At 43.8% G+C, this 25,698-nt stretch overlaps 2 protein-coding genes across 6 annotated transcripts in view; one reads left to right on the top strand and one right to left on the bottom strand.

Annotated features, from left to right (window-relative positions):
• Positions 1 to 584: 584 nt before the first annotated feature.
• On the bottom strand, positions 585 to 6,868 carry LOC131104180 (MOB kinase activator 1B). Of its 3 annotated transcripts, none has more exons than XM_058051099.1 (6): positions 6,550 to 6,868; positions 4,615 to 4,781; positions 3,247 to 3,340; positions 2,977 to 3,110; positions 1,957 to 2,120; positions 585 to 1,896 (listed from the first exon to the last, which is right to left on the bottom strand). In XM_058051099.1, the coding sequence occupies exons 1-6, from the start codon at positions 6,561 to 6,563 to the stop codon at positions 1,819 to 1,821; spliced, it is 651 nt and encodes a 216-aa protein (XP_057907082.1). In that variant the 5' UTR covers positions 6,564 to 6,868; the 3' UTR covers positions 585 to 1,818. The 3 variants fall into 3 exon arrangements, with proteins under 3 accessions (XP_057907082.1, XP_057907074.1, XP_057907091.1); XM_058051091.1 differs by lacking the exon at positions 6,550 to 6,868 and adding an exon at positions 6,137 to 6,324; XM_058051108.1 differs by lacking the exon at positions 6,550 to 6,868 and adding an exon at positions 6,148 to 6,280.
• A 929-nt stretch (positions 6,869 to 7,797) lies between these two features.
• The window catches only part of tnpo1 (transportin 1), a 20,429-nt gene continuing 2,528 nt past the window's right edge, over positions 7,798 to 25,698 (top strand). Inside the window, exons 1-25 of one of the 3 annotated variants that reach the window (XM_058062218.1) lie at positions 7,798 to 7,952; positions 8,078 to 8,187; positions 9,877 to 9,952; positions 10,498 to 10,647; positions 10,746 to 10,852; positions 14,104 to 14,237; positions 14,398 to 14,479; positions 15,344 to 15,466; positions 15,532 to 15,650; positions 15,901 to 15,961; positions 16,290 to 16,461; positions 16,546 to 16,698; positions 17,397 to 17,622; positions 17,692 to 17,863; positions 17,937 to 18,023; positions 18,093 to 18,200; positions 19,098 to 19,256; positions 19,349 to 19,436; positions 19,790 to 19,888; positions 19,987 to 20,082; positions 22,595 to 22,670; positions 24,181 to 24,280; positions 24,360 to 24,434; positions 24,666 to 24,780; positions 25,143 to 25,698. The exon at positions 25,143 to 25,698 is cut by the window's right edge and continues 2,528 nt beyond it. In XM_058062218.1, coding sequence (XP_057918201.1) covers positions 8,083 to 8,187; positions 9,877 to 9,952; positions 10,498 to 10,647; positions 10,746 to 10,852; positions 14,104 to 14,237; positions 14,398 to 14,479; positions 15,344 to 15,466; positions 15,532 to 15,650; positions 15,901 to 15,961; positions 16,290 to 16,461; positions 16,546 to 16,698; positions 17,397 to 17,622; positions 17,692 to 17,863; positions 17,937 to 18,023; positions 18,093 to 18,200; positions 19,098 to 19,256; positions 19,349 to 19,436; positions 19,790 to 19,888; positions 19,987 to 20,082; positions 22,595 to 22,670; positions 24,181 to 24,280; positions 24,360 to 24,434; positions 24,666 to 24,773 — 2,676 coding nt within the window. In that variant the 5' untranslated portion in view covers positions 7,798 to 7,952; positions 8,078 to 8,082 and the 3' untranslated portion in view covers positions 24,774 to 24,780; positions 25,143 to 25,698. Of the gene's footprint in view, positions 8,011 to 8,077; positions 8,188 to 9,876; positions 9,953 to 10,497; positions 10,648 to 10,745; positions 10,853 to 14,103; positions 14,238 to 14,397; positions 14,480 to 15,343; positions 15,467 to 15,531; positions 15,651 to 15,900; positions 15,962 to 16,289; positions 16,462 to 16,545; positions 16,699 to 17,396; positions 17,623 to 17,691; positions 17,864 to 17,936; positions 18,024 to 18,092; positions 18,201 to 19,097; positions 19,257 to 19,348; positions 19,437 to 19,789; positions 19,889 to 19,986; positions 20,083 to 22,594; positions 22,671 to 24,180; positions 24,281 to 24,359; positions 24,435 to 24,665; positions 24,781 to 25,142 lie in introns of those variants that run through there. The other 2 variants (XM_058062226.1, XR_009120793.1) reach the window with 2 other exon arrangements.

Below are 25,698 nucleotides of genomic sequence, written 5' to 3'. Positions count from 1 at the left end.
TGACTATACTGTATATACAGGTGCATCTCAATAAATGAAAATGTTTTGCACTTATTTTGCTGATTTCCCATGTACAGTAATCCCTCGCCGTATCACGTTGTTTCGTGGTTGACTGCAGCCTCTTATTTGTCAAAAATATGCATATTAATGATAATAAATGTCATGTTTTCTCGGACCAAAAAAGCATTTCAAGCATGCAAATTGCTGAAGTTCATTGTTCAGTATCCACGGCCCTGATTGGCTCAGTGTGCACTTCCTACATTTGTTGTTAAACAGTTGTTACACTTCCCATTTAAGTGATTCATTCACTTTGTCTTGTACAAAATTATTACTTGTCCTATGTTTTATGTACTGTGTTGTATATAAATAAATATTTTATATGTTCATCACTGCTGTAAATACATACTCAAATGTTTGCAAAAAATATCACGGAAATTCATTCATCACGGTAGTGTCTGGAACCAATTAACAGCGATAAACGAGGGATTGTTGTACTATGTTCATTTACTGAATGTGTTATTCCCCAATTGTAAGCTATGAATATAAAAAAAATCAAACAATATTGAAATAATCCACTGTGTGTGTAGTGATTCTGAAAGCTATTCCAATTTATTGAGCTGCACCTTTTAGTGTGTCAGTTATTATTGCATAGTAAAAGTACACTTTCGAGAGCGGGAGATGTACATGCAGCTGTTGGAAGGGGGGAGAAAAAAAAAGTACCAAAACAAATCTAATGAAATATGTGGGTTGTGCCTCAAGTTCAGCGCAGGCTAACATTCATTTTAGGGGGGAGAATGCAGGGGGGGGGGGGGGGGGGGGATAGAGGAAAAGAAACGCAAAGCAGAGGAGACATTCAGACGAGAGGTCAGGAGAACTGTTTAAAGTGCTCGATGGTCAACTAAGCTGCTGTGGTACTTATCAACCTATCTTATAGACTGTACACTATTGCAGCTGCTGGAGCCGTCGTAAAACATATGCTGACAGATGCTTGTCTTTTCCTGTTTAGCTCGCGCTTGCTTCCTGCGGCCTAAAATACACACTAGTGCAGTAAAATGTGTGCTTCATCAGCTCCACCGTACGGACGCGGTGGCGATCACATTTGAAGCCGGGTTTGCTTTATATCTGCTTCCACGCGTCAACATTCATTTCACAAGGGTACGTCCCAGCAAACGAACAAGCTACTTTTAAGGGGGGGAAAAAAAACTGCATCTGTTTAGAAATCAGAACGAGCGAACGCACTGAGGAGAATAACTAAGCTAAAAATTACTTCCTGAAGAATACAAAGTACTTTGAATTCAATCCACAAGGTGTCAATTTCAGGTGTCAATTGATTGGTATGGCCTTCTTACAGTCTTCTCTGTGGATGCCGGGCCAAAGCCAGCCAGGCCAGGCACTTAGGATGCGGTTCTAGCAAGCAGCAAAAAACTACTCGGCTGTTCTCGGAATGGCTTTGCCCCCCCCCCCCTTTAAGAAAAACATAACACCATAACACAATATTATTGTCATCTGCAAGAACGCTTCTTGTTGGAGAGCAAATGTGAATATTCAAGGTGGATCGTTGCCTCAGAAACACTTTTTCTTTTTTGTTCACTTGACTCCCTGATACGATGAAGCCCCCCGGTGCGATAAACCCATCTCGACCCGTTTCGGCGTCCCGGGCCTCTTTAAAAACATTTCCCCAAATGGAAATATAGTTTATACTGCATACATACAGCCGAGGAGGAGGAGGAGGAGGAGGAGGAGGAAGGGGGGGGGGAAGGTGGGGGGAGTGTCTGTGCAAAACTAGAAGACCGTTAAAAGAGGGAGGCTTGTGGTCGTTTATCTGTCCTTGGTGGTCAGCTTCTCGATTAGCTCCTGAAGCGGCGCCAGCTCTTTCCTGTCGATGAGGTTGAACTCCTGCAAAAGACACACGGGTCACACACACACACACACACACATCTGTGCATGTCCCTCTACCTGGACGAAGAAGATGAAGTGTTTGAATGACGTGTTGAGGTGGGCCTCCTCCTGCAGCTGCATGACAGAGTCAAAGTGCTGGTGGTAGATGTGAGCGTAGACGCGGAACAGACGCTTCAGGATGGTCTTGGCCACCGACATGAAGTTGCGCTTGAAGGGGACGCCTGAAGAGGACGAGAGTGAGCGGCCTTCGTTACAAAGCACCCCCCACTTTTATACAGTACACAGCAGGGAGGTGCAGGCTGAACCAACGCGACCAGATACACTGTTTGACAAAAAAATCAGTCTAAAAAATCAGTCTAAAATCAGAGTTACTATCTTCCTACGCACTGCTGTTGCTAGCTGTTTAGACAACAATGGCTGCCATCTTGGCTCAGTCTATCTCCACGGCGATACAAGCTGTACACTGACTACCCTCACGTTCTGTGGTATGGTCCCTTGACAAGATGGAATAAAAAGCTTTCTGATCAGTGTGGGTACACATGGAGAGCAGAAGTGGATCCTCACTGACAGGCTACAGCACGATTTCAGGGGAAGTGCAAGCAGCCGGTGACTAAAAGACGCCGTCTCACGCGCTCATGCCAAACGATGTGTCAAGTGTTTGGCTGGGGTTATGAAACGCTGTTTCTGATGTTGTTGCCACATCTGATGTACCGCGCGTCTTATAGGCTGCTAAGTGAAAAGTAAAGCAGCTTTCCTGGCTTCAGAATTAGGAGACGGGTCTTTGCTGGCCATCGGTTTTAAGCTCCTGCTGGCCACAAAGTGAGCAGCAAAGCATGAGAACGCAAGAGGGACCACCTTCATACCTTGGGGAACATAACATTTGTTTGAACTGGCTGCCAGCCACCCAGGGCTTTGCTGGGCCTCCACCCGACTCTACAAGCCTCAGCGAGTTTGGACGGGACGTTGTTGAAGTCCTTTCACTGGGAAGGTGGGCCACCAGAACCGCGTCGCATACTTTTACACTTTACTTTCTTCTTACACAGATGTTTGTGCCACATAGAAATGTGCAGAACATACCAATCTTGGAGGGGAAGAGCGTCTCGTCATCGAGCTGGTCTTGAACCCAGGTCATCAGGTAATCAATATACTTGGGGGCGGAGCATTTGATGGGCTTCTTGATGTTGGTTCCATCTGCCCAGTGATACTCGTACCTGCGGATGGATGATTGATGAATTGTTCAAGCATTGTCTGTCCACAGAAGGGCTCAAGAACTGGACATGTGGAGTTGGTGGACATGTTGGAGGGCATTAGAAGATGGATGAAAAGCAACTGTTGTGAAGGACGTACTTTGGCCCGGCAGACATGACGGGGCAGCTCTCCTCCGTGCAGAAGTCTGTGATGGTCCCGTACAGCATGTTGATCTGGTTGAAGAAGTCCACAGCTGCAAATACAAAAAAAGGAGAGAAAAAAATCACGCTCATATACTAGTGACTCCCATACAATTATTTATTTGTTTGTGGCCCGTCACGGATTCATTTTCACCGCCACAGATCAAGTTGATACTACTACATATTGCTGTGTTTCATGTGATGTCACAAACGGGTGTGGTCAGCCCTGCCTTAAAAAGATGGGGGCAACTCAAAGTCATGTCAAATCAGAGCAAAAATAGTATATAGATGGGAAAACGCTGTTACTAAGAAAGGGAAAAAAGTTGAGCAAATGCAGAGAAGCTACCTTGTTCGCCGTTTGCTCTGAATGGAAAAAATGGTTTCAAAACGATGTTAATAATATTGTTTTATGAATTAAAAAAAAATTTTGCTATGGTGACAGGCCGAGCTATAAAGCAGCCCTGTGGGAAATGCTGAATACGTCAAAATGACGCAAGGCAAAACCAATGGATCTCTGTGAGAGCGGCTTGGAGTAAACACGGAAATCATTCAAAGACTGTAATTAAGCTTCTCTTATAGCTGTTTGAAAACATTTGAGTGTATGTTACAGACAACATAAAAGGCAGGCTAACACGTGTCATTCAGAGTTCCTCATTGACAAAACACACTCCTTCAAAAATAAAGTCACTTCCTGTTTCCTGTAGAGGAACTCTGTCACAATGTCCAAGGTGAAAAACTGCAAGCAGGACAAATATGTTGTTAAAAGGAACATGACTGAGCTCTTTTCATCTCTCCGGTAGCTATGATGACACTCCAGTGGAGCTTCAAATTATGACCCAAGTGGGCCTCTGACGTGAGAGGAAAAATAAAAGCGTGCAAGACAATTGTGTGCGTTTAATAGTCACAGTGTCTTTTCCCAGCAGGAATGTTGGTGGGCTTTGATGGCATGCCAAGAGCTTCCAACCCTGATGGTTGATCAGTCCTTTTGGAGCTAACACTGGAGCTGCTTGGACACAAAATGTTGTGAACGTGTAGAAATGGATCCAAGCAGCAACGACCTCAGCATTGACACAACCACTCGGTAGTGAGCGGAGGAGATGTTCTGTTTAGTCTCCTCCATTGTTGCTGTGTTTTGTCAGCATGTTGAGTACAGACTTTAGAATTTAGGCTGATGTGGTTTTCACACATTCTCTCAACCACAAAATGAAACCGAGCCGATCTGGCACCGCGCAGTGGAAAAGCAAAACGTTGCAATGTGATTTCAACGGCCAAAAGGTGCTGCAAAGACAGCATGGAGGTGTTGGATGGAGGCAACTTGGGATCTTACTGTTGACCGCGACCCACTCGTTCAGGTCCTCGCCATCAGGTAGCATGACGGCCATGCGCAAGTTCCCGCTCCCCAGCGTGGCCTCTGCGTGTTTCAACAGCTCGTACTGATGAGAGCCCTCCGGGATGTTCTTCTTGGGCTTGAACGTCTTTGAGGCGCGACTTCCGCTGCAACCCAGAGACAAATCGTATCATAAACAAAGCAGGTAGGTCGGAACACTCTGCTAACAATAGGTCTTCATGAAGATTTTTTTCCTCTCTCGCTAAAGAATATGCTGACAAAAGAGTTGTGCAGGACGGGTTTGGCAGAGCGGAACGAGGGGTCGAGAACAGAGCGTCTCTGTGTCTCTAATGAGGCCACTCGGAGAGGCCTGGTGTTCAATCTCTGTCGTGGCCCCGGCCCCCCGTTTAACAACAACTTATGTGAGTCACCGCTGCAGGAAGGAACACGCTCAGTTTGGAGGACAGATATTCGCTCTCAGTGCAGCTACTGGCTGACAGGAAGAGTTGTTCTAAACATAATTATGTCACTTCCGAAGATTCATTTTACGTGTAAACACAACAAAACCCATTCCTATGATGAATAAGGATTTCAATGGACAGTAACATACAACATAGGATGGATCTCATCGCACCAGCAGAGCCAGACTCTCAAAATCGGTCAAAGTGAACGGCAGCCACAGCATCCAGGCTGCTTCTGATATATTATTAGATTAATATATTATTATATTTTATATATGACTGCTGTGCCTCGCCCCGCTTTTACTCATGTTTTAACTGTGTATTAACAAATGAATGTTGTATTTTGGTGTGTCTTCTACTCTGTTTACTTGCTTTATTCAACTCCATTCGTCTGTAAAGTGTCTTTGAGTATTTTGAAAAGCGCTATACAAATAAAATGTATTAAAATGTAATTATTACTATTATATATATCATAATGATGCAATATTTTCTTTAAATATGTCATCCATGGCCGTATGTGACATGTACCTTCTCACAGACAATTCGTACTGTTAAACATTTGCAGCACCGTTGCAACTGTATTAAAGAGCAGCATTCGGAGCGGCTGTTCTGTTTGTATTTCCATTGTCACCCGAATGCCTCAGTGAGTGTTGGCTATTGGGAAGAAGGCTATGCACCTTGATGTCTAGGTGTTTTTTCGGGTGGATGTTTTTGAGGTGGGCAAGTTTGTTTTCATTTATTAAGACAATTAATTTATTATTGTGATATTTTTGTCTTGCAAGACACAATGTCATGTGACAACTCTGATAAGGTATATTTACTTTATGTCTTTGTTAAACAGTTGGCTGTAATATGATATAGTATTACAGAGCCACCATCTTTTACCATCGTTCTTGCACTTGGACTTGCAGCATTTCTCTCATGCAGTTGTGGATTTTTGGATAGTCGAGCAACGTAAATATGAGTTTCTCGTCGTAGTTAATTCAAGAAACCTTTCATGATTTTAGCCACAATTATTCATACACATCTCCACCAGAGTTCTTACTAAGTATATTCCTCACACAGTAATTACCGTCCACACCCAGTGAGAGACAAACAGCATGCCGCTGAAAGACTTCTGCTCCCTGCAAGTACTACAAGGGCAAACCAGCAACTATCCGAGACACACCGCCAGGACTTCCGTAAAATGCAAAGGCAGCTTCAACATTCCGCGTTTGTGTCACCGACACACCGTGGCGGCTGCTAAATAACAGTTGTTACACGAGGATGACACCATTGTGTAGATTTTCACCCAACATGAAAGGACACGTAAACGTCACATCGCGAAGTAGTCCGGGAAGTAGACTTAGCCCGTAACATGCTATCGCTAGCACAGCCGTGCTAATAGTACACCGCGCTAAGTATTACAAAACAAACTAGACAGCGATGGCTATGAGAATAAACACTGAAGGCAAAATCAAAGAGTAAAACTTACAAAAGAAAGCTCATGTTTCCTCAGGCGGTGGAAACTGTTCTTCTCTCTCAGCAAATAATGAGCAGACAAGAAGGAGGAGGAGGAGGGCTTGTTTGTGCAAGTCTCACAAGTGCCCGTTGTGACTTCTCGCCCTTTCTCGCGGTCCTCTCTTGGCGAACAATCCCCAAAATAACGTGATGGATAGAAATAAATGCTTTATTCGCTCCAACAAAAGAGATGAAACGAAGTGTTCTGATTTGACCAACAGCTGCTGATCGTCCAATGCGTGTACTGTAAGCGGCAGCAGCCTGCTACCAGGATGAGGCTTGACTTCTTCATGTGACGTCCAAAAGCTGACCGGTGGTATTGCTCTCCTGTGCTGCCACCTAGTGGAAAAAAGTAGACTCTACTTTGACACAACATGACACACAGTACCACCATATAGGGAAAGCTTTCACAAATGCCAACCAAAAATGAATAAACAAGAATTCACGCAATTATTACGGTTAATTCTGAATTGATTTATTGCAATTTAATTTTAAAAACTGAGTAATATAATGCATGCTTAATGCTTAATCCATTTATTATTATTTCACACAAACGACAGTGTCTGATATTATCATTTTCCCGAATCAATTCCTTTAATAACATTTAATGAAAACTATTGTGTCTTATATCATTTATTTTGAAATTGGTATGATTAAATATGCTTGCCTCTTTCTACTCCTGTTAAGACGTTTTGACGTGTGAAACTCTAAAGACGTGATGCAACGGAAACATGTTCGAAACATGTTCGAAATCAACTGAATTGTTACTATTACTGTGTCAGATATAATGTATATCGTATTTATTCACTTTCACTCAATAAGTCATTACCTGTCATGTACAGTATTTGGTATTATTAAAATTATTTTAAGTGTTTGTCAGTTTTTTACTTCTTATTGAAAGATATATATTGCACACTATTTATTATATTTCCTCTATTAGACAATGACAGCATGGGGACATGTTAAAGACAGGAAATCAACGGATGAAACTAATGTTGAACTGTGATGTCATTTCACGAAACTTTGTTAAGCATGTTTTTGATAAACTAAAGCATGACATTACCATGTATATTTCCTAACGTTATAAAGAAAAAAAAAGAATTGATATACTGATCTATTTCGTCAACAGACTTTGCAGCGAAGTCCTCAACATGGTTGGCTACCTAACGGGCGCTAGGACCGTGCAGCCGCTTATCAGCTGATCTGTCAGCCATTTAAATAGGCTGGGCTTGCTCCGGACTCTACCCTCTCTCGCTCTCTGCTGGTAGTGGACTGGATGTCTCTCAGTGACTGACAGGCCGATGTCTGACAGCCCAGACACGCCACTTATCACACAGCCAGCCTCAGTCCAGTACCTCGGCTAAGCGGCCTCAACAGGTGAGAGACTCCCCCGGTACCTCCCGAGCGTTTCCCCGCCTCCTGCGAGGCCGAACAAGTGGGTGTTTTTTTGTTAGCAAATCCTCCATTGATGCTAGCTTACAATGCCGTGTCTTCATCCGCAGTCAAGATGGAGTGCGTGTGGAAGCCAGACGAGCAAGGACTGCAGCAGATTTTACAGCTGCTCAAGGAGTCACAGTCGCCCGATACATCCACCCAGAGATCTGTCCAGCAAGTATCCTTTTTAGAAAAAAAAAGAAGACGAAGAACCATAATAGCTTCATGTTGACGAACGCTAAGCTAGCTTTAGCCTCTGCTAGCCGTGGAGGTTACGTTATAGCAGGTGCCGACCTGTTGTTGTTTTTGTTGTAACAATGTTACACTTGTAGCCAAAGCAGACATTTGCTGTGCTGGTACTGACTAATGCCGCATTTAAAATACATTAAAACCGCTCCTCAGTCGAACTTGTACACTGGAAGGGAATGTAATCAAGCCTCACTGACATGTCAATTAAGGTTTGATTTGTTTACTGATTGTGCATAGTAATCATCAAAATGATGCAAATGTTTTTGCCATATAATATTTAGTACTCATGTAATAACAAGCATTGCGCTATGTTCTGTAGGAATGACACAGTCAATCACAACAGTCCAATTTGCACACCAGCTATAATTGATAAATGTAATTTGAGTGGCTTCAGGTCATCTGAAAAGGGATGGATTATAATATGTAGTTGAAGCTAATAACAGCATTGTATCGGTCTATCCATTACTGGGTCGTTTATGTCTGTTCTTGTGATACTTGCGCTTGAGGGAATTTAATATCATCTACAACAAACATCCGCTGAAACTGAGAGATGGATTGATATTAGATTTTTTTTTATATGGTCAAGGTCGATGGCACCTCCCCAAATAGCGGATGTGATCTCAGATGTTATGCCGCATCAGTCAATGGTTCCCATATTTTAAGACGCCATAAATCATGTGAGAAGATGTGAAATATAAAGTAGTAAAAAAAAGTGTATACAGGTGGTGCTCAGTTTATAGCGTTCCTTGTGTGTAAGTAAAAACATAATTATGGTAGCCTCACTCAAGAAGTAGTTACAGCGTGGTGCTCTTTGGAATAATGCATACACTCATTTCTCAGTAATTCAACACTCAACCATCATCAAGAATAAAGATGGTTTTGTCCAAACATTTTCCACCGAGTGTAATAGTGAAAAAAACATAGGATGCAGAGGCATTAATTTTATTGGTACTGTCACCCCCCCCTCCCCCATTCCCCTTTGTGGTTAATTGGTTCCAGACCCGACCGTGATAAATTCATTTCCATGATATAGGACTTCATGTTAATAAATGAAATATTTTTGTAGTTAGAGTATAGAAAACCCTGTTTGTGACTTTCCAAGTACGTTTTTTTTAACATGATTAGAGTCCTGTAGACATGAAAAAGCGTGCCTATAGTCACCTTTCACTTATTGTTTACATCACATTGCACTTATGCTGCAGGGACAGGAGATGCAACATTCTACACTTAAGAAGCCAAAAACGTACCACTTCCACACTGAATGGGGCTTCATGTAGTGTTAAGATAACGTCATGTGAACTAATGTTTTGTGTTGGGCAAGAGTCCATCATTTATTCAGTCATTAATTTCTGAAAAAACGTGATATAGCCAGGGAGTGATAATGGAACTGTGATATTGCAAGGGACAACTATATCAATAATTCAGCTTGGTTTTGTTACATTTTGCCTTCACCCCCACCCCCCTCATTTTGCTGTTTTTTTTATTTTTTTTTTTAATTAAATTTCAACAACAGGCCACAGGCCTCACTTCAGACAACCCTGGCGTGATAACTCTGGCCTAACTGATCACTCGATTAATTAATCGACTTTTTTTTTCCCTTAACCACTTCTCCCTGCAGAGACTGGAGCAGCTCAACCAGTTTCCAGATTTCAACAACTACTTGATATTTGTTCTGACCAAGCTCAAATCAGAAGGTAAGAAGCCGCATCTCTGTGTGTGTGTGTGTGTGTGTGTGTGTGTGTGTCTGTGAGGTTTTTGTTCCTCGATGCAGTACCGGACTTCGTGGGACTCTGCTTCTTTTTAGTGCGAGCTGCCAGCAGGTCCGTCTGGCCGTGACTCTGCTGACCCGACGGCCCCAGATGATGAGGGCGCTGAGAATATGGGTCGCTCTAATTATAAACCCGATTCCTGGCACCGCTCAGCCCTTGACTGCGTCTGCACTGCAGTTGACCTACAGGGCATGTCGGTGGCGTCAAGACATTGCTGTCACATGGTCACTCTCAGATAGCCTGGCTAATACGACAGAACTGCAACGTTATGATGAAAATCTTATTTATAACTCAGCACCACCATTTATTATCCCCTTCTAAGTTGTTTTTTTTTTTTTATTTTATTTTATTTTTTTTACTGTTCCCGAAAAAAAAAACCCAATAGTGACATACATGGATGTCATTGGACGGTGATTTTCCAGTGTGATACACGAACCACCAAACTTTTTCTCGTCCCCTCTCCCTGTCAGACGAGCCGACGCGCTCCCTGAGTGGCTTGATCCTGAAGAACAATGTGAAAGCTCACTATCAAAACTTCCCCACCGGGGTGTCTGATTTCATCAAGAGAGAATGCCTGGAAAACATCGGAGACTTTTCACCCCTCATCCGCGCCACTGTGGGTAAGGTTGTTTTCCGTAGTCCGTTTACTGTCCTTGCACAATTTCACACACTTCATGAGCTGCAGTGTATATACTGTACATGTCACCTGTTCAAACAGGTATCCTCATCACCACGATCGCGTCAAAGGGAGAGCTACAAAATTGGCCGGAGCTTCTACCCAAGCTGTGCCTGCTGCTGGATTCTGAAGACTACAACACGTGCGAGGTGAGCGTGCTCTGAAGACACACCGCAGGGTTTGGTATGGTCATGTTGTGGTCCTGGTGCCCCTTGTGGATTAAAGTGACATTGCAAGACAGTTTATCACAGTTGATTGGTTCTAGACTTTACTGTGATTCGTGAATTTCTGCAAAGTACGATTCCTACTAAAATAAATGGAATATTTTAGTAGTTAAAGCCCTCTAGACAAGAATAACACCCCTATAGTCACCTTTACGTTCATATTACACAATGTAGTAGACATAAGAGAAAATAATATTAATATATTTTGCTTTATAAACAAACAGAGCAGAATGTGGAAAGGTCAGAGTGGGGTGGGGACAGTGGAGAAATCCATAAATAGTATTATATAGTTTCTTCTTTCCTGTTCTGTACAATACTTCCTTCCACACCGTCTCATCGGAGCATGTTCCCTAATACAGCACACCTTGCTGGGCCACAGCAGATTCTCCTGATAGTAGTGATGTGGTAATCAGATACACTTGGTCGAATTCACCCTAATTTGTTCAAGTCCTTCTTACCTTATGTATTCCTCATTCTATCTTCCAAGTGTGAAGAAGGAGGCGCCTTTGTCTGTCTGTCTGGCAAGGAGCAGCTCATGTCTGTGGGTGTATTTGATTATTTATGCTGCAAAAGGGAGAGCTGGCTTCTGGATAGCGTCCCGCTGGCCAGATGAGCGAGTGATGCTCTCACAGCTGGAGCAGCAGACGCAATTACAGATTATTCAACATGGTTTTCTACCCAGCGCACCATATGACCTCATTTTGCAGACTTTGTGTGCTGAGTGAGACGGAACATGTTGGCAAGCACTGGATTGCATTCTGTGTCAACAAGCACAATGCAGTGAAAACACGCCTGATGGATGCGTGTAATGTAATAATGGCATGTCGCCCAAACGTGTCCAGCACTCTCTTAACTTTTATTGACCTTGAAGAGTATGACACCGACGCGCATTCTTCTTTTAAAGCGTCCATGTGTCCACCCCCCCTCTGATGAAGCTTATTCCCGAGCAGAGATTTAGGTCACGGCTAAGAATCGTGAAGTGTGCGAGGCTTATGATTCGCCCCAGCCAGCAAATGTAGCAACTCCTCACAAGGCTGGCTGTGATTTTCAAAAGCAGCTTGGAAGCTTCAAAGCCTCTTAGTTGTTGATGGTTGAAGGTTGTTGGGAAAAAAAAATGTCTGCCTGTGCACAGTCAGCAACGTTTGGTCTGGTGCTGTCGTCTTCATAAAAGCTGAACTGTGCCGGCGATATTTTATGTTGCCTGACTTTGGCTTGATAAATGACCCAATTTGAAATGCATCTGTGTTGTTCGAAACACACCGTTTTGTGTGTATGTAGCTTTAATGCTAATGAGCTGTGTTTGTCTCCAAGAAGTGCTATTGTGCACTTTTATCCGCCTTTTCCATGTACATGTTAACACTGTGCTTGTCCAACGTGATAGATGCTGTATATCAAACACAGCCTTGCATTGAGTGGGGCAGGAGAACACAAACGTGATGCCACAGTACTAACGTTACACTCACATTTTAACAGCAGCATCGTGCTAAGTTAGCCTATTCGTTGAAGAATACCAAAACGGTCAAACTGACAGCTCACACGGCTGTAGCTGATTGTAGTTTACTGTAGTTTGTAGAGGTTTAAGATGTGTAGCAAAGCTGGTAGGTCAATAAAAAGTCTCTTTTGCATGACAAGGACTTTTAAGGATACCTAATGATCGTCTTATGACTTTATGTGGTTAAGCTAGGGGTGTCCAAAGTGCGGTCTAGGGTCCATTTGTGGCCTTTGGCAGTTTTTTTTTAATTAGCTTGCGGCACGTTCTAAATATATAATTTTACAAAAAAACGGAAAACTAAAAATAATTACTAGAATAAAAGTAGCAATATTTTGGTGAAAAATAATGAAAATGATGCTATTTTTTTTAAACTGGTTATTAGAATCAAATCAAAGATTTTTGAGAAATTAGGCTGTGGCAAAAGTTATGTTACAAGAACAATGTCAGACGATCATGGCACTAAAATCCTAATTATGAGAAGAAAATACGGTAATTTGAAATATTTGGGGGGCGGGAACGAACAAAAAAACAACAAACTGCCGAAATGTAATACAAGAATGAAGTCATAATAAGAAAAGAAAAATTTAGATTGAAATAAGTTAAAATATTTGGGAGAAAAAAAATGAGGGCGAGAAAAAGAGTAAGCATAGCATGTCCCTTGCATCCTTTAATTTTTCACAATGTGGCCCTCACTGGAAGAAGTTTGGACAGCCCCCGGGTTAAGCTGTCCATGAAGGGGCGCCACGTGTCGCCGCTCTTGGCTGTCCATCATCTCTATAAAAAGACGCGAGCAGGTGACGGCCGTTTGCTTTATTTAGACTTGGCATGAAGGCCTGACGTGGACTTGCTGGAAATCTGTTACGATGCAGACTGAGGGTGAAGACCGAGTCCACTTCGGAAGGAAAGTCTTCATCTTCATGCAACACCTTGTATATTTCAATATGTTTCCATGTTATTGGCGGGTAGACGTACATTCTCCTTTGTAATGGTCTCCCATAGCGAGGGGAGGTTTGTGGGATGTTTATGGGGGGTGGGGGAGGGGATTACACCCAAGACATCTTGCTGTCACTGGAATGCTCTGATGACGTGTCGGTGCACAAACGTGTTGTACAAATGCTGGGAGTCAAACAAGTATCGGTGTCATTTACCCATCTGCTCTTCCCTTTGGGCACCTTCACATTTTGTACTTTCATCTGGTAGCAACGCTGCCATGGCAACTGTTTCTATGGGAACACATTTTGGAAGGTGTCAGACGACATTGTGGTGCCAGACACTGAATGTCTGCAGCCTATTGAGAACCTTCATCCTCAACCGCTAGTCACGAAGCCAGCACTAGAATGTGATGTGTGCTGATGATATCTGTGTGTCTGTGTGTGTGTGGGGGGGGGGGTCACATTTTTGAAGCAGAAATTTTCATCAAAGTGGATGTCATTTCTTGATAGGTTTGCTTACTTAACCGCAGAGAGTACAAGGCACGTATTGCGGATGAGGCCTTATATATTTCCATAGCAGGTTGACCCGAGTACAGTGGAACCCATTTCAGTCGCCATTCTTATTCACATCAACATAAGTGGCTGTCAAAATAACCAAAACCGAGGCGTTTTCCTTGCATATTATTTGTTTCTTTTGTCTTTATTTGACATTACATTAAAGAGCAACCACTTATAATTCTGGTGTCCATCAGGGGGCCTTTGGAGCCCTCCAGAAGATCTGCGAGGACTCTGCCGAGATCCTGGACAGCGACCTGCTGGATCGTCCTCTTAACGTCATGATCCCCAAGTTCTTGCAGTTCTTCAAACATAGCAGCCCCAAGATCAGGTATGACATTGAGGCCAACTGATCCCGCCGCTGAATTCCCCTTTTAAATATTCCTCTTCCTGTATGGAGGCGATTTTGCGGCGCTAGCTCTCACAAGGCCGCCTTGACTGAGCGATGCCTGGGAGTGAAACACGTGGTGACGCTTGTGCTCGCCTTGCAGGTCTCATGCCATCGCGTGCGTCAACCAGTTCATCATCAGCCGGACTCAGGCGCTCATGCTGCACATCGACTCCTTCATTGAGGCAAGTCACATGACATGGCTGCACAAAAAGACACAGTGACGTCCTCATTTGGATCAGCCTCTTTCATAGATTCATTCATTGTTTACCAATATCACTCTTGAAAATTGGCCCCAAAATCTTGCAAGATTACATAAGACGGAAACAAGCAATAAAATAAAACCATCTAAAAATCTTATTTTCATTTGTTATATTTTTAATTATAGTTTACATTAAATATTTAATAAATGTAAATATGTATTTACTTTTAATGTACTTTAGTATTAGTAATTAATAATAATTATTAATAAGAATTAATAATTATTAAGTTCCACCCCTTCCTCAAAGTTTAACTATGTATGTTCTGGTGGAATCCTAAAAATAATAATTAAAGATGTACTAACTGATATTAATAGAACAAATTTGTCTAGAATTATATTCATTCATTTTCTACCGCTTTTTCCTCACGAGGGTCGCGGGTGCTGGAACCTATCCCAGCTGTCTTTGGGCGAGAGGCGGGGTACACCCTGGACTGGTGGCCAGCCAATCACAGGGCACATATAGACAAACAACCATTCACACTCACATTCATACCTATGGACAATTTGGAGTGGCCAATTAACCTAGCATGTTTTTGGAATGTGGGAGGAAACTGGAGTACTCGGAGAAAACTCACACATGCACGAGGAGAACATGCAAACTCCACACAGAGATGGGGGAGGGTGGAATTGGACCCTGGTCTCCTAGCTATGAGGTCTGCGCGCTAACCACTCGACCGCCGTGCCGCCCTAAAGAATTTTAGATGCAGCTTAGTTTGTGCAGGTGTACGTAATGTTTGGACCGATGTCACTGCGATGTAATCCTGGTGTCGTTTTGTTCCCTGTGTAGAACCTGTTTGCGCTGGCGACAGACGAGGAGCCCGAAGTGCGCAAGAACGTGTGCAGGGCTCTGGTGATGCTGCTGGAGGTCCGTCTGGACCGACTGCTGCCTCAAATGCACAACATTGTCGAGGTGAGTGGGGCAGAAGGTAGAGCGTTCTTGTGGACACAGCACTCTAACCAGGGTTGTCCTCTCAGTACATGCTCCAGAGGACTCAGGACCAAGACGAGAACGTGGCATTGGAGGCTTGCGAGTTCTGGCTGACTCTGGCGGAGCAACCGGTGTGCAAGGAGGTGCTGTGCGGCCACCTCTCCCAGTAAGCACCTCAGACGCATCCTTCACAGCTCACATCCCAAAACACTGTTAATTCATTGGCGGCCGTGTCATAAAGTCAGTGAAGACCTTGTCCCGGCCTGCTGATGAAGAACCCTGACTATTGACCTCAGCCATAAACATCTGTCACACCGCTGTCACGTTAACCTGCTGCCTTCGCCAGAATTGGTTGTGAGTCGGCTCGGACGTGTCCTTGCCCTTTGCTCATTCCATCTCCCGGCTTCCCTCCCCAGGCTCACTCCGGTGCTTGTCAACGGGATGAAGTACTCAGAGATCGACATCATCATGCTCAAGGTCAGTTTATGCAGCTCCATATTTCAACCTGTGGGCGGGGATGTGAAATGACCCTCGACACAGGGTGACATGCAGGCCACTCGATTTGTTTGTGTGACGCTGGCAATGGTGTGCAGTCAGGGCCAGCCACGCCTTTTCTGCTCGCCAAAGCACCATCATAGGCACAGAGCCGTTTAAATTATACTATGCGTTCTGTGAAATTGCTTAAATTCCTTCCCAGCAGTCTGTAATATTCATATCATCTTTGCAGATTCCTGTAGCGTATGTGTATGCTAGATGGGGAGGATTATGAATCCTGATGTGCTTTCACTGTTGTGTTTATCATAAGGGTGACATCGAGGAGGACGAGGCCATTCCCGACAACGAACAAGACATCCGGCCACGCTTCCACCGCTCCCGCACAGTCGCCCAGCAGCACGAGGGCGACGGGATCGAGGACCAGGAAGACGATGACGACGATGAGCTGGATGATGATGATACCATCTCGGATTGGAACTTGCGTAGGTTTCTTGTCTTGGTACAGACAATGGTTGGCATCCACTGCCCGTGTTGTTTTATTTATTGTGTTTTTATTTACGTGACAGGAAAATGTTCGGCGGCTGCGCTGGATGTGCTGGCCAACGTGTTCAGAGACGACTTGTTGCTGCACCTTCTGCCATTCCTCAAGGAGCTGCTTTTCCATCCCGAATGGATGGTTAAGGAGTCCGGGATCCTTGTGTTGGGAGCCATTGCTGAGGGTAAGTTAATAATAATAATAATAATTATTATTATTATAATAATACACCACCCTCGGGCATCTCTGTGTGGAGTTTGCATGTTCTCCCCGTGCATGCGTGGATTTTCTCCGGGTACTCCGGTTTCCTCCCACATTCCAAAAACATGCTAGGTTAATTGGCCACTCCAAATTGTCCATAGGTATGAATGTGAGTGTGAATGGTTGTTTGTCTATATGTGCCCTGTGATTGGCTGGCGACCAGTCCAGGGTGTACCCCGCCTCTCGCCCGAAGACAGCTGGGATAGGCTCCAGCACCCCCGCGACCCTCATGAGGAAAAAGCGGTAGAAAATGAATGAATGAATGAATTATAATAATACATCCACGTTCCACACATGAGTTACATTTTGTAAATATAGACAATGAAGACTCTCGTGTCCCACAGGGATCCATCCGTGGACCACTACTGTTCAGTCTTTCCATGCGTCCCTTGGGCATTATTTTTAGAAACTCTTAACTCATTTATGTAGATGTAGATTTACATCTCTCCTTATTATAGATAAAAACTTATTTCTATCTGTGACTAATTGCGAATAATTAGGAGTCATCTTTCGGACGAAATGCAGTTAATGGCAATAAAATATTTTTGAATCGATGGACAGCCCAAAAAGAAACCCAGGCCGATGAAAACTTCAAAGCTCATCCATCCACTTTGTCTCCAGGCTGCATGCAGGGAATGATCCCCTACCTCCCCGAGCTGATCCCCCACCTCATCCAGTGTCTGTCAGACAAGAAAGCCCTGGTGCGCTCCATCACCTGCTGGACGCTGAGCCGCTACGCCCACTGGGTCGTCAGCCAGCCACCAGACATCTACCTGAAGCCTCTCATGACTGAGCTTCTAAAACGCATTCTGGACAGCAACAAGCGTGTGCAAGAGGCCGCTTGCAGGTGAGAACACGGAATCCCCCCCCCCCCCCCCCCCGCCTACTATCAAGGTCTTTCCTCCCTTCTCGGCAGTGCCTTTGCCACCTTGGAGGAGGAGGCTTGTACTGAGCTGGTCCCCTACCTAGCATTCATCCTGGACACGCTGGTGTTTGCATTCAACAAGTACCAGCACAAAAACCTTCTGATTCTCTACGACGCCATCGGAACGCTCGCAGACTCAGTGGGACACCATCTAAATAAACCGGTACCGCCGCTTACTTGTAGTGTCATTATGATGTTGACGATGTAATCTTGGACTAATGCAATGTTTCTTCCAGGAATACATCCAGATGTTGATGCCTCCGCTCATCCAGAAATGGAACCAGCTCAAAGATGAAGACAAAGACCTTTTCCCCTTATTAGAGGTGAGCAAAAAAAAAAGTCTTGCACATTGGGTTCACTGACAGTCCACCTGACTGAATTTCCCTCCTCAGTGTTTGTCCTCCGTAGCGACGGCCCTGCAGAGCGGCTTCCTGCCCTACTGTGAGCCTGTGTACCAGCGCTGCGTTAACCTGGTCCAGAAGACGCTCGCTCAGGCCATGGTGAGTGTGCACAGCCTTTTGAGTTTGTGTTTATACAGTGGAAGGTTCCAGAATTTATACCATTTTGGAATCCGACTTTCAGGAAGTGAGCAGCTTAAAGTTGCATCATACATGATGTCATGCAGGGTTTGCCAATATACACACTTAATTTATCTAGTCTCAGCTTTGTGGGGAAAAGTATATTATTGGACGTTGGTCCCGAGTATTACAATTTTTGCTCTTCTGTTTTTTTCCTTTTTGTTTTCCCAAATATAAATATTTCGGAAAAATATAGGAATAAGATTTTCCAAAAGGGCAGCACGGCAGTGGTGTCCATAGGTATGAATGTGAGTGTGAATGGTTGTTTGTCTATATGTGCCCTGTGATTGGCTGGCGACCAGTCCAGGGTGTACCCCGCCTCTCGCCCGAGGACAGCTGGGATAGGCTCCAGCACCCCCGCGACCCACATGAGGATAAGCAGTAGAAAATGAATGAATGAATGATTTTCCAAAAATCGCAACTCGATATTATCTCTATTACTCTATTCTTTAAAAAAAAAAATAGTATGATAGTATGATTTTATTTTTGCAAAGTTCTGACTTTATTTTAATTGTTTTTAGTTTTTTTGCTCAATTGTATTTTATTTTTTTTTTTAGAAAGTACTGCAGGCCAATTTAAATAAACAGCTTGTACCCAAATGTGCTGCACCTTGGATGAACCTTGCTTTAGCTGGACTGTATGCAGCGGGTTCCTCCACACGAGTTTGTCGTCAGATAGCAATTTGGCAAAGTTTAGCTACTACTGCCCAGACAGTGGTGAGCCAGTTATTCGTCAGGCCGGAATGAAAACTGATGTCACTTTTTCTGATTTTGTATTTGGCAACATGACTGCTCCAATTTCCATCCTTTCCTGTCCTAGCTCTACCAGTCCCAGCCAGACCAGTACGAGGTGCCTGACAAAGACTTCATGATCGTGGCTTTGGATCTCCTGAGTGGCCTGGCCGAAGGTTTGGGAGGCAACATCGAGCAGCTTGTCGCCCGTAGCAACATCCTCACCCTCATGTACCAGTGCATGCAGGTGAGCGGGCATCTGTACTTCTGCATACGTATGTTCTAAAATGCTTGAATCTATACATAATATAGTAAATATTTACCTTTTTTGTTTGTCAGGATAAAATGCCCGAAGTGCGTCAGAGTTCCTTCGCCCTGCTGGGGGACCTGACCAAGGCGTGTTTCCAGCATGTCAAACAGTGTATTGGTAGGTTCTCTGCACTTTGTCCGGACAGCAAGTTTGCCTCCGGCTTGTCACGCAGTTTGCCGTAGCGATACGTGTAATTTATTCATTTATGGCACACCTGAAAAGCGCAAAGATGTTCTGTTTTTATTTTTGTCCTCGTAGCCCATGTTGTTTACAGTGCATTTAAATTGCATTTACGACATGGAAATTATGCATGCCACAAATTTTGAATATATCAGAATTTTTCTTGTGTACTAGCACGAGGACCTGCACGGTTAACACATACTTCACACCTGTTCAATTACGCAATTTTGCGTGTGTGCAAGTGTAAATGAGGGTCAAGCTGCTAAATTGACTCACTTTCCTTCTTCCAGCTGACTTTATGCCTATACTGGGTACTAATCTAAACCCCGAGTTCATATCAGTGTGCAACAATGCAACGTGGGCAATTGGAGAGATCTCCATACAAATGGGTGAGTTCTCTCTCTCTTTTTTTTTTTAACATGTAAAACAAAAAAAATAACAATCTCAGTGAAGCTACTAAGATTTTTTTTTTACCTGACATTCCCAGGGCCTGAAATGCAGCCGTATGTTGCCATGGTGCTGCACCAGCTGGTGGAGATAATAAACAGGCCCAATACACCAAAGACTCTTCTGGAAAACACAGGTACCACACTGTGGCAGTATTGAGCCAGCTAGAGTATCTGCCACCAACACACACACACACACACACACATAGAGAGGAAAGTGCTCTCACACTCCTCCACTCCAGGATCGAGCACCCCCTGCCAGGCTGTGAGCCCTTCTGGTTTAGCTGGCTTCCTGGAAGTATGCAAACTATTTGAGCTACTTTGAAGAGATGGGTGATAAAACCACATGGAAAAAAAGTTCTCGTAGGATGGATCCCATGTTAGCGTTCAGTCCTGCGGAGTAACTCATGCAGACTGACACCGCCAAGCACAATCATGTTACCAGGAAACACACAGAATTCCACGTTCACCACTCGTCACTTATTGACAGAATGCACAGCACATTCAAAGCGGAACATTTGAGAAGCAAAGGCTACACTTGACATGAAAAATAAAGCCCCAGGGGGTGCACACATGACAGCAAAGGGACTTCTTGTAGATGTGTTCCTGTTTGTTTGCCGTCACTTTTATTTGTTGCCTTTTTTTCCTTTACTGTTCTCTAAATGTGGGTGCTTACACTGCCAATAGATGTTAAATGTTGTTAAGAATGGCAAAAAAAAAATGTGTTTGGTGCAGGATTACAAATGTCTTTGCCACTCCTTGTTTTCAACGTGTGTGTTGTAAACACAAGAGTGGACACAAAGACGTACAAATGTTAATGATTGCTGGAGTCCCAAGTGCAACACTGGGACACATTGAAACCAGCCATGTAACAGTGGAACCTCCAAGGTCGGACGCAGTCTGTATTAATAAATTAAAAAAAACTAAAGGATAGCTGCCTATGCCAGGGAGGCGAGTCTCCTAAAATTGTAATGCAAAAGTGCATTTTTATGGGAATTTTACCCAATCACCTTATGTGAGGCTACTTCAATGGGACACACCTATTCCACCAAGAAAGCCCTGCTTATTAAAACACCCTCCAAAAAGCTCCAACCAGGTTTTAGGGTTTCTATCCATGCTCTTGAGCATGTAGTACCGGGCACCTTCATGATGTCATACTTGCAGTATCTTGGCCTTTTTTTGGGGTCATTTCAATGTCATTAATCATAAGTCATAATTTGTTCCAGAATGTCCAATGTCTAGCTCTAACTGAAGCATAACCCTAGAAGAAATCATGTCAACCCTATGAATGAATCCTCCCTCGTCACATGGCACTTTGAATCTTTAGAAGTTCCACTTTTTATCCCATTATCTGGATATTTTCTCATAACTAGGATTTATGTCATTAGGATTTTCCTATCTCAGAATTTTGACTAACACATAAATATGACTTTGTGGCTTATCGTTTTATTTTTAATTGATTTTAAATGTATCTTAATATCTGATAATTATGACTTTTTATCTGATTTAGACTTTTTCCTCATTATTTTTTTATTTCAGTGGAGGAAATGGAATAGGAATATGTGAGCAAACAGAGGTGACATTATAAGATATGCCTTTATTTTTCCCTCAGTGGGGAAATTTGCATGAAGGGGAGGGTTGGAAGGGGGGAACAACACTAGGAGAGGGGAGGGAATAAAAAAACAACAACTCCAAACTAGACTCTTAGATGGAGTACAGTGTGGGACTGTTAAAAAAAACCTCGGCATACAGGTAAAAGACATTGTTCACACACATAGACACAAGACCAGCGCCACAAAGGGAAAATAGCCGATACGGTATGGTAATAATATTAACATGTAATTTTTACATGTTAATGTAAAAGCCTGCACGTCTATCCCGATTTATTTTTGTGCATAACATCCCCCAAATTGTGCGACCCGGGCGGTTCCGCTGTAGTCCTTTCCGGGCCTGAGCCGATCCTGCACCGAACCAGAATCTAATGAGCATACCATCTGCTTTCTGCATGTGTCATTGGACTGTTCATAAATGCCTGTTTGTTTAATGAGAATGTTGCATAGTTCTGTGTCTCTTAAACTTAGGTGGTCGCTCCTCTCTGCCTCATACGTGAAGCTGCCGTGCTGGATAGTCTCCCCCCCCCACTCCTCCATGTATAGTTGGAGCAATGTGTCATTTCTTTTGCAAAAGAGCGGCAACAACAACAGCGGCAGCGAGCAAACAAACCCAAAACAAACAAACACACACTCCTGTTTGTTGTGTATAATTAACATTTGTGAGTTTAAGGGAGAAATGTGAGGTGACGACACCCCCATATTAGAGTTAAACAAACCAATTGACTGGTGAAAGCCTTTGTTTGCCTTTTTTTACGACTGTCTTTGTCCAACTTTTGTCAATGTGTTCTCCCTTAAACGTGTTTGTATGTTTTCTCAGTGTCATATTTTTGCATTCTCCCCTCCTCGACTGAAGGGGGCGGTAACAATCGACACAAGTGAAATCTTCTGTTTCTTATCATGCACAGATTCTGTTGATTTTTATGTCTCTGAGTTGTGTGTTTTTTCTTTATTTTTTTCTCCTCCCCTCCCCCTCCTCCTCATTGCTCATGTCTTGGTTGGCGTTTGGTGGTGTGTAACCGTGATTGCGTTACCGTAGCAATAACAATTGGTCGTCTTGGTTACGTTTGTCCTCAAGAGGTGGCACCCATGCTACAGCAGTTTATAAGACCCTGGTGTGTATTATTCAATCTTTTTTATTTCATTCTCCTTTTCTCTGTTTCTCTTCCTCTCCTCTGCTGTCGCTCTTCTCTGCTTCACTTTTCTTGTGTAAAAACAAAACAAAACAAAAAAACAGTATTTCATTTTGTTCTTATCATTGCCAACCATGTGACTAACCCTGTCCTCTTTTAGGCCCTACTTGTGATTTTATTTGATTAGCAACTTCATGTGTTACGTATTATTGATTTGTGACTTTATTTTGTTGTCATTGTCGACTGTGGCTAACAACCTAAAAGACGCACAGGTCGCTTAGGTCCCATTGGTCACATTGCCGGCTGGTTGGGAAAACAGAGGAAGGGATAGCCGAGCTCTCCTCGCTCCCCCTCTGCTTTTTTCTTTAGTCGTCACCCGGCTGCATGTCGCTACCACCCCCCCCCCTCCCGCCCCTCCCAAAAAGTACCCATCGAGCCTCTGAATCAACCTCCCACATCCTACGACAAGGCAAACTATAGTAAAAGAGGGCAGAGTAGTTGAGTGTTTTTCTTTTAATCTGGTGTGTGGAAGCCCATTACTGCCAAGCCGTGTCCCTTCATGGCATCGATCGTTCTGATTCGGCTTTATAATGTTATGGAGGTCAAATTATGGGTGCAGTAATCCCTCGTTTATTGCTGTTAATTGCTCCGAGACCCCACCGTGGTAAGTGACGTAGGACTCCTCATTTATAAATGGAATAATGTGGGGTCTATCCCAGCTGACATTGGTTCCAAAATGTCAGACGAAAACCGAAACTTACAAAAAATTTACAACTTACAAATTTCCACGTAGGAAATAATTCAAATCCAATTCACCTGTTCCAGACAGCCAAAAAAGACATTTTAAAGAGAATATTATAGTTTTACTCCACCCTCGGACATCTCTGTGTGGAGTTTTGCATGTTCTCCCCGTGCATGCGTGGGTTTTCTCCGGGTACTCCGGTTTCCTCCCACATTCCAAAAACATGCTAGGTTAATTGGCGACTCCAAATTGTCTTAATAGCTTAAGTACGTGAACAAAGAAACAGGCAATACCACGTGGCCCTGCATGCCGTTAGACACCGTGCAAATCCGAGCTTTTTGCTCCCAAATAGCAGGAGAAAGTAAAAGTAAAAATAAACCAGAACTCCGACCAAACAAACATCCGCATGGTCTTAAAGCCGTAAACATCATGACTGTTAACTTGTTAGGATTAGTTAGTAGATTTAATGAGTTAGGCGTGTTGCCATGGCAACATAGACGAGTGGTTCCTTCCCTCCGATTGGCTGAAATGGGCTTCCTTTAGTTTTGTGTGCATGCTTGACTTTTTTTTGTTTTGTTTTGTTTTTGCGTGTGTGTTTTTTGCCGGGTCCTGATAGTCAGAAAATTCTCCTCCACATGGATATTGAAGAAGTTATGTCAGGTCAAATAAGATAAAGCTAATTGTTAAGCAATGTTAAGTGAGCCTCCCCAAGATGCGTGTGATGGTCAATGTGCTGGTCCTCGTTGCCAGGTGTACTTCCCTGAGAAATATAAGAGACAATGAGGAGAAAGACTCGGCATTCCGAGGAATGTGCACGATGATCACCGTCAACCCGGGGGGCGTCGTGCAGGTGAGTCCCGGACAGTCGTGAGAACGTCTGTGGATTTCCCCCGATTTACCCTCAGACACGTCTCCTCCTCCTCTCGCAGGATTTTATCTTCTTTTGCGATGCGGTGGCCTCCTGGGTCAACCCAAAGGAAGACCTGCGAGACATGTTCTACAAGGTAGGAACAAAAACATTATTTCTCCTTGTGATGTTATCAGTTTATTCTCTTAAAATTGACACATTTCCTTTTAATATTTATTCTTGTGATGTTACAGCTGTTTTTCCCCGTTTTGGCTTTTTTTTCTTCAACTGTTTAAACTTCTTTTTCACTCCATTCCCACAATATTTTGCCTTTGAGGCCAGATCTTCCAACTCATCCTGAATGTCTCTTTGTGTGTTTTCATTTCAGATCCTTCACGGCTTCAAGAACCAGGTTGGCGAGGAGAACTGGAGGCGCTTCTCAGACCAGTTCCCCATGCCATTAAAAGAGCGTCTGGCCACCTTCTACGGGGTGTAACAACGGGGTGAGTGACTCAGCTAAATACGGGATGTGATAGCAAAACGAATCAGTCACATTAGCACATTAGAGTATTAAATGTAGTCATAAAAAGACAACTCCTTATTTATATCCATGTGATTCTCTTTCATATCGGGAGGGACGTTGCAAGGGAGGGAGAGACAGGCTGTCAGGCAATAATGAAACCACTACAACTGTTTAGTTATCACTTTCCATTTCATAGTAGCAGATCCTTTCATGTTCAAACATGCTATCTGTTATCATTCATAATGGTTGCGTGCATTCAAACGACCTGGACCAGGCATGCAGCTTGTGTACTTTTTATGTACTTGTGTAATTTTCTAATGTTTTTCTTGTGTTTCCACACAGGTCTTTGACGTGGGGATAAAACAAGGGGGAACCTTTTACCCAGGGAACACGTTACCCTTTACTGCGGGGGGGACAAGTCTGCCTGACGAGGGGAGGGAAAGGGGTGCGAGCCCCGTCTCCCCCGACATGGCGGAACCGGGTGGGAGGGAGGGAGGCGCCACCTGCGGGTGCGCCCAGCAAGGTGTGTAGGGGACGGGGGAGGGGTTGACGTGCTGGACCCAAACCCAAGCACGGGAGGAAAAACAACCAAAAGTCAGACATGATAACAACAACAACATCGCTCTTTTGATTTATTTTTGAGTGCGTAGACATAAATTTTGAATATTTGTAATCATGTCGCACGCCAAACGTGTAAGGTGACAGCAACGTGAGCCCTTTTTTTGCTTTTTTTGTTTTGAAAAGCACCCGACGCTTGCATGGGCAATGTAACGCCGCAACGTTGACGTCAGCGGGTGCGTTCCTTTAAAGAAAGACAACGCTCACTTCCCGCTTATGTTCCGCAAGCTGGCATGCTTGTGTCACTGTGAGGTAGCCGTCGAGCATAAGCCGTTTTTAT

Source organism: Doryrhamphus excisus, chromosome 2 (genome assembly GCF_030265055.1).
Source record: "Doryrhamphus excisus isolate RoL2022-K1 chromosome 2, RoL_Dexc_1.0, whole genome shotgun sequence".
Taxonomy (NCBI): Eukaryota; Metazoa; Chordata; class Actinopteri; order Syngnathiformes; family Syngnathidae; genus Doryrhamphus; species Doryrhamphus excisus.
Note: the sequence above shows the minus strand (reverse complement) of the source record. Positions and strands in the feature narration are given on the sequence as shown.

What these genes read in the sequence shown, in the direction of transcription:
- LOC131104180 (XM_058051091.1), bottom strand. Translation starts at nt 6,177, where the DNA reads ATGCTGTTTGTCTCTCACTGGGTGTGGACGGTAATTACTGT. An exon ending in GTCATGTCTGCCGGGCCAAA is followed by an intron (nt 3,111 to 3,246) that starts GTACGTCCTTCA and finishes ATCCATCCGCAG; the next exon opens with GTACGAGTATCACTGGGCAG. An exon ending in ACTTCATCTTCTTCGTCCAG is followed by an intron (nt 1,897 to 1,956) that starts GTAGAGGGACAT and finishes TGTCTTTTGCAG; the next exon opens with GAGTTCAACCTCATCGACAG.